Source organism: Indicator indicator, chromosome 19, assembly GCF_027791375.1.
Source record: "Indicator indicator isolate 239-I01 chromosome 19, UM_Iind_1.1, whole genome shotgun sequence".
In the NCBI taxonomy this organism is placed as follows: Eukaryota; Metazoa; Chordata; class Aves; order Piciformes; family Indicatoridae; genus Indicator; species Indicator indicator.
This window is the reverse complement of record NC_072028.1, coordinates 12635001-12642944: the sequence shown is the minus strand read 5'-3', so window position 1 is coordinate 12642944 and position 7944 is coordinate 12635001. Positions and strand designations below refer to the sequence as shown.

General features: G+C 39.7%; 1 protein-coding gene across 1 annotated transcript in view; it reads left to right on the top strand.

Annotated features, from left to right (window-relative positions):
• The first annotated feature begins 4948 nt into the window (after window positions 1-4948).
• ZNF536 (zinc finger protein 536) overlaps window positions 4949-7944 on the top strand; it is a 186690-nt gene continuing 183694 nt past the window's right edge. Inside the window, exon 1 of the mRNA XM_054389833.1 lies at window positions 4949-7118. Within this exon, the coding sequence (XP_054245808.1) occupies window positions 4949-7118 (2170 nt within the window). The remainder of the gene's footprint in view (window positions 7119-7944) is intronic.

Here is a 7944-nt window from a genome sequence, read left to right as displayed (position 1 = left end):
CATCTCTGTAGGCACTTATTTGCAGTTAAACTTTTTTTATTCTATTTGCTATCTTTTTTTGCCTCTTTCCAGAAAAGGAAAAAAAGAAAAGCTAAGCTTCTCATATTACATCAATGTAGTTGTGATGACAGGCATTTCTGGTGTTATAATTGGTTTTAAATTCCAGTAATCCATTTCAGATAAATAAAATCTGTGTGTTCATTTGGAATGGTGAAAGTCAGGACTTTGGTTATTGATATCACAGGAAATAGTCTTGAGGGCAAAAATGTGAGTGAAATCAAAATAACTATTAGTATCATCAAAGGGACTTGAATGTCTTGCTATACCTTCATGTGGGAGATGAGAGAGTATTTTTATAATATATGTATCCTCTTGTGAATTTCATAAGCTGAGTACCCTCCTCATAGAAATAGGAGACTGCATGTCTGGCACAGTGAATGGTTGTCCTCTGTTAGTTCGCTTCTTACCCAGGGACTGCTGCTGCCTGGCCCCGTGCAGTATAACCCAGCTGGTCTGTAGCCTGTGCACATGCAGCAGGGTGAGGACTGGGCTTCTGGGCTGGAGCAGCTCTCTTGGGCAAGAGTTTAGGGCTTGTTTAGGTTAGGAAGAGCAGCCTGTGAACAATTCTTGATACCAATATGCTGTGGGCACTGCCACGTCTTGGGGAATGCCGTCTTTACAAAGCATTAGAGATAATTAAAGGTCAAAAATTGACTACATAAATTTCAACAAACATATTTTGAATTTCTTAACAATCTCAAATTTGATTTGCAGTTGATTTTGTAAACACATTAACTACAGAGAACATTGTGCTTCCATTCCCAGTGTGAGCGATGGCAAAATGTTCTGTCGTGTCCTTATAAGATCAGAATCATGAAAATAATAATAGAATCATAGAATCGTTAAGGTTCAAAAAGATCTTGAAGATCATCAAGTCCAACCATTAATGTAATAGACTATATATTTTAAAATTGAAAGCTAGACATTCTCTCTCTCATGAAACATCCAAGCAGTGCTTAGAATTTGGTATTTCCAGATTTTTTACTTTTTAATACCTGGTGTTTTGGTTTGGGGAGGCAATTGGTTATCTGTTAGAAAGGAAATTTTAATGAGGTCTGAATTTTTCTATGTTTTAACGTTTGTTTGTTGAGGCAGAATGGATACAGTAAAATTACACTTCAAGCCAGTCTGAGGAGGACACTTGTGTCTGTATAAAAATCTGTGTGGAGCCAGAACTGCACATCTGTGGGCATGTCTGTGATGCAAAAGCATGCCTGCATCTCGTGTGTTGTGAAGACATGCAGGTCCAGAGAGAGGGTCCTAGCTGACAGGAAAAGGCTGTCCAGTAAGTACCATGACATCAAGACAGGGACCTGGAACTGCAGGATCTGAAATAAGAAGACTTGGGGGAATGAAAGCCCCTTACCCCACCTGGTGTAACCCTGTCTGGTCACAGAATTGACACAGGAATGATGGATAAAGAGGGAGAGAATGAAATTGCTAATTTTTTTTTTTTTTGAGAAATTAGGCAAATTAGATTGGGTTATCTAATTCATAGCGGAATGATGGATGAGGAGGAGTTTTATTTCTGTCATGCAAGTGGATACAAGATGAGATTTTGGTAGGTTTTGCTGGGAATGGGCTGAAGAATACAGACTAAACAGTAGCAGGGTCTCTGTGTTCCTAAATGCAGTAACTGGAAATTGCAGGAGGAGGAATTTCAGATGGCAGTACTTTGAATGTTATGGTTATACTTGGCAATGAAATAAGATAGGAGTGAGGAAAAGAGAGACAATTTGGAGGTGGGAACAGGACTACAAGAAGGTGGGGCAGTTGAGCCTGGAAATGCAGTTTAAGTGAAGAGTATAGTATCTTGAGATTTCCGTAACCAGATCCTGGAAACTGAGCAGCTGATTAAAGTATATCTCATTCAGAAATGGTTATTCCTCAGTAAGCAGAGGCTTTGCTGGCCTTTATGAATACTTAATCAAAAATATATAAAATTTCCAACACCAAAACATCAAAATATGTGGTTCAGGCTCCCCAGAATTTATACAATATTATTGGGTTTTAACTGAAAAGTTAGGGGTTTTGCCCTATCTGTATTCTCTCAGTGTTTGTGGGAGGCACAAAAAAAAAAAAAAAAAAAAAGAGAAATTGTTATGTTCCAGCTATAACTGCTATTGATACTTTATATTAAAGTTGTGTTTGCAAAGGAGCCACAGAATAACTTAAAATCTCAATACCAACTCCCCCTCCTTTTCCCAATTCAAGTAACCATACATTTGAACTGATGCTTAGGGTTAAACATCAGAATTAATAAACTCCACTGGGATCTGTCAGCATTTCCAAACTTCGATAGAGCATAAAATGCTAAAATTAACTACCCAAACCTTTCTGAGCATGTAAAGGCACCAGTTCCCATTGAGGTCAACTGAACAAATGAAATATACACTACGTTTTCCAAAGCTGTTACAGAATAATGATAATTCATACAGACTTTTCTAAACCCTCTTCAATACCTGTATGTGTCTGTGCATGCAATGAATTTTTTGAGTTCTTGTTTTCCAGCATGCCTTGGTCAAACATGGTGAAGAGAAATAACACCTTGTGGAATCCAGACAGAAAGCAGAGTCTGGTTTTGGGGTTTTCTAGTGTTGTGACTTGGGGTTCTTTGCTTGTTTTAAAGACGTGTGTAGGCAGATTTTCAACGTCTCAGTCAACTTCAGGCAATGCCAGGCCTAAGATCTACCACTGTCAGGAGCTTAGCTAATCATTTTGAACATGAAATTTGGTTTGTTTCAAAAGTTAATCAAGCTTTCAAAACTTTTTAAGAAAATGTGGCTTTTTATGTACCCACAGTTTGAGTGGTTGTGGCCTGCTGCACAGAAAACTTCCATGGAAACCAAGTATTTTATGTGTTTACTCCATGGCCTTGGATGAACACCTGGCTTGACAGTGTTCACCTACCTTTGGAAATCAGACATTGCATTCCTGTTGCTTATAGGTAGAAGCCTTTTCCTTTTATACTTGATCTCATTAATATTTTGATAAATAATAACATTGACAGCATGTAAGTAATGGGTCCCCAACATGAAACCTGAATCTGAGCACTGTCAAACTTTGAAAATTATCTGCTTTACATCAGAGCAAAATTTTGCAGCTCGTGTTCATCTTTAATACACATGAATGTATGTTTCTTCCTTCTTACAAAATCTGCATTGTATCACATCCTCATCTGTCCTATTGAGGACCAAATACATCTCCTCTTGGAGACCACCCTTGCCTTTTTTAGCCTCTGATCCTGCAAATACGTAGCATGTGCAGAACTTAGCTTTCAAAAGTCACCCTTTGAAGTCTACTGGACTTCTCTCGTGAGGACAATTACATGCATTTTAAGTGTGTGCTAGAGTTGGGTCTCAAATCCATCTAGTAGCCACTGTGAAGCTGTGTGAGGAATGGTGTCCACCTGGAGTGTGCCTTGTAGCCTTTGTAGAAGACATTGTGAGTAAGTGCTTTTGGCTAAAGCCACACAGAAAGTTGACCCAGTTTATTATTCAAGAACTTACAGAATTCAGTCATTTTATTAGTGAATAAAGCGTCAAATCACTGCACTGAACAACACAGATCTTAATTACCTTCTCATATAACCCTACAGTTTGAGAGTTATTAATGTAAAACTTTATATTTTGAATAGAATTTTATAGATACATTATTTTTGTATGGAGTAGAGAAGTGGCAAGGATAGAAGATTATTGTGGACAATTATGCACAGCAGAACAGAGCACTTGTGTTTAACAAACAGCTTTGAATTCTAATTTTCTACAATACACATAGTATAGGTACAATTTGTAGTCATTACTGTGTATTAGAAAAGTTATTAAAGTTCTTGAAACTTGTTGAGGCTTTCCACAACACCTTCCCCGGATTTTAATTGGTTTTATCTAGTTCCAAAAGAGATCTGTTTAAACCAAAGTACATTAAATCATGTCTTACCCATCGAAGGACAGAGATTCGCCTTGTATAATCTGGCAAGTTTTCCTAAGAACTGAAATCTGAAGGTTCTTAATGATGAATTAAAAGACCTGGCAGAAGATAATTTATGTGCCTTTTGGTGGGCTCAGTTTCAAAATGACAAAATAACAATGTTTTGTAACAGAAGGGTTAAATCTTAATCTCAGAGGTTTACAAAGCTGCTAGTCGCAGTCTCCTTAAAATTTAATATACCTCGTTAATGCTTAACTTGCAAACACTGAAGGATTTTTATGATTATAATCATGTGTTACAGCACCTAGTACTGTTTCTAAGCAGCATACTAATCAGCTTAATGAGATATTACTGCACTTTTTGTTGACTAAAGCAAAATCCCTTTTATTGTTCTAAAGCTTGTCCTTTACTTTATTTTTTTCCCAAAACATTATCTTGGTTTATTGTACACCAGTAAATATCATACCATCTTTTTTTGTCAAATCATAAAACTATCTTTCTCATTGTAGAATGTGCAATATATTGAATATGGTTAATGGAACTGAAAGTTACAAATGGATTTCTTTCTTTTTTTTTTCCCTGGCTTTTCTGATGGAAATGGGAGAGATTTTTCTTTTTCTATAGATTTAGAAATGTAAACAGGTGCAATTTCACAAGAAAAAAAAAAGACAAGGGAGGCAGTAAAAGTCTTTGCCCCTTCTGTAATAATTAGATTTTGAAATTGTAGCATATTTTAAAATAGTAATTAATGGTTACTGGTAAGCATGCCGAATGATGAAATCACAGCTATGTTCAGAATTGTGTAGCACACTTGGCATTTAATACACTTTTTATTGTTTTTACACCAATTCCTTTGCATTATTATGAGTAGGTAAAGCATAAAATGCAAATTGTACGTCAGCGATTCAATGCTTGTAACTCTTTCACAGTCTGAATCTAAAATATCTTCTGATTTTCAGAGATGGAGGAAGCTAGTTTGTGCCTTGGTGTTTCTTCAGCTGTGCCAGAAACTGACACCCATCTCAACAGCACCATACTCAATGGGCAGTATTCAATGAGCCAGAAGCTGCATCAGATCACTTCTCAGCTCAGCCATGCCTTCCCAGAGCTCCAGAACAGGCAGAATCCAGAGGAGAAGGCATCAGTGCCACTAGAAGACAAAAGCCACCTGTCCATAGCAAACCAGCCCATCAGCAGTCAGATGGCACTGTTGGCAAACCAGCTCAATAGAGAGGTTGATACCAGTTTGAATGGGCGTGTGGATCTGCAGCAGTTCTTAAATGGACAAAATCTAGGGATTATGTCTCAGATGAGTGATATAGAGGATGATGCCAGGAAAAACAGAAAGTACCCATGTCCCCTCTGTGGCAAACGCTTTCGATTTAACAGTATCCTGTCGCTGCACATGCGAACTCATACTGGAGAGAAACCATTTAAATGTCCATACTGTGACCATAGAGCAGCTCAAAAAGGCAACCTAAAGATACACCTGCGTACTCATAAGCTTGGAAACCTTGGCAAAGGTCGTGGAAGAGTCCGAGAAGAAAACAGACTTTTACATGAGCTGGAGGAGAGAGCAATTCTTCGGGACAAACAGATGAAAAGCAGCCTCTTGCAGCCACGACCCGATGTGAAAGCACAGCAGCACTCCCAGCCAATGCCTCTTGCAAACTGTAATTTGTCGGTGCCAGCTAATCAGAGCACACCTGATATTTCAAACCCCGTTCCCTCTCCAAAGCCAGTTAGTGTCCAGGAAGAAGTTGTCGCCCAGACAGCTGGATTCAGATGCACGTTTTGCAAAGGCAAATTTAAGAAGCGAGAAGAGCTGGACAGGCACATAAGGATCCTGCACAAGCCTTACAAGTGCACCTTGTGTGACTTTGCCGCCTCGCAGGAGGAGGAGCTGATCAGCCACGTGGAGAAGGCTCACATAACTGCAGAGTCAGCACAGGGCCAGGGCTCCAATGGGAATGGGGAGCAATCCACAAATGAGTTTCGTTGTGAGGTATGTGGCCAGGTGTTTAGCCAAGCCTGGTTCCTAAAAGGCCACATGAGAAAGCACAAGGATTCCTTTGAGCACTGCTGTCAGATCTGTGGTAGGCGATTCAAAGAGCCTTGGTTTCTTAAAAATCACATGAAAGTTCACCTGAATAAGTTGTCTGTAAAGAACAAATCTCCTAATGACCCTGAAGTACCTGTCTCCATCAGCAGCATGTCCCAGGAAGCTCATGCAAACTTATATTCAAGATACCTGTCATGTTTGCAGAGTGGGTTTCTTCCTCCCGACAAAGCCAGTTTAAGTGAACAAAATCAAATCTATAACAAAGGAGATATGCCCATGAAAGAGAAAGAAGTCTTGGGGAAGCTCCTTTCGCCCATTTCTGGCATTGGCCACAGTATTGCTGAAGGGGATAAACATTCTTTATTGGGCTGTCTCAATCTGGTGCCTCCTCTAAAATCCAGCTGTATAGAAAGGTTACAAGCCGCTGCCAAAGCGGCAGAGATGGATCCAGTAAACAGCTATCAGGCCTGGCAGCTTATGGCAAGGGGAATGGCCATGGAACATGGCTTTTTGTCTAAAGAGCAGCAGATACAGCGCAGCCATGAAGACACTTTGGCAAATGCTGGAGTTATGTTTGATAAGGAGAAGCGGGAGTATGTGTTAGTAGGAGCAGATGGCTCTAAGCAGAAAATGCCTGCTGATTTGGTTCACAGCACTAAAATGGGCAATCAGAGAGACTTGCCAAACAAACTAGACCCTTTAGAAGGCAGTAGAGATTTTTTGTCACATGGTATGAACCAGGGACTCGATTACAACTTACAAAGTCATGGAAACATGAAAGAAAAGCCAACTGAATGCCCAGACTGTGGAAGGGTTTTTAGAACATACCACCAAGTGGTCGTTCATTCCAGGGTCCACAAAAGAGACAGAAAAGGAGAAGATGAAATAATTCAGGGAAGTCTTGATGAGCGACGTGGGTCTGGAAGTGATCAGGAGTCTCAGTCTGTCAGCAGGTCGACAACACCAGGGTCCTCTAACATTACTGAAGAAAGCGGAGTAGGTGGGGGTCTGTCGCAGACGGGGAGTGCCCAGGAGGACAGCCCACATCCTTCCTCACCCTCCTCTTCAGGTATGCTTACTTCTTCCCTCTCTGCACTGAAACTGTCATAGCTATATTTGAAATCACAGCAGCGAAGTGGTTTATGCGTTCTCTTGTTAGGTCGTTTCCTAGCAGTCCACAGGGATGTGGTATTATTTGCCAGAACATCTGTGTTCGGGTTCCTGCAATGCCTTCGAGGTTAATTCTCAGTTCACCCTTTTCTCCCCTCCAAGGGCAGGTTTCCTAGCCTTTCAGCTGTCACCTCTGCCACCCCACCAGGATCTGTACAGTCACCAATGACAGTGTGACTTCCAGGGCCTATCCCTCCAGGTCTTTGAAGGTGTTTTTTTGTTGTTGTTTGGTTGGGGTTTTTTGTTTGTTTTTTTTTTATTCCCCCTCCTCTTCTATTCATGATGTCTCTCTTGCAGATCTTTCTATGTCCTCCATGTAAAAGAGTGAGGTGTCTTCTTTGAGCTATAGTTTTAAAAAGTAGGATTAATGAACAGCATGTTGGCTAACTTCTCTGATTGCCCTCATTCCCACAACCATATCATTCCTTAGCTGAGGTATGTATTTGTACCTGGCCACTGCACTGATTTAAGAGGGATTAAAAAATACAAATTACTAATTTTTTAACAACCTATTAACTTATGTGCTTGCTTTAACATGTATAATGCCTTCTGCTTAATTCATTTGAATTCTGCTTAATCTATTTGAAAGTACAAGAAAAATAGAAATTGTACTGAAACAATTGCATTGTATGTCATGTTAACTTGCTGTGTATAAAATAGCAAAGCAGATAATATTTCATTGGGGATGCCATTAAAATATTGAGCTTTCTGGTACAATTTTTAAA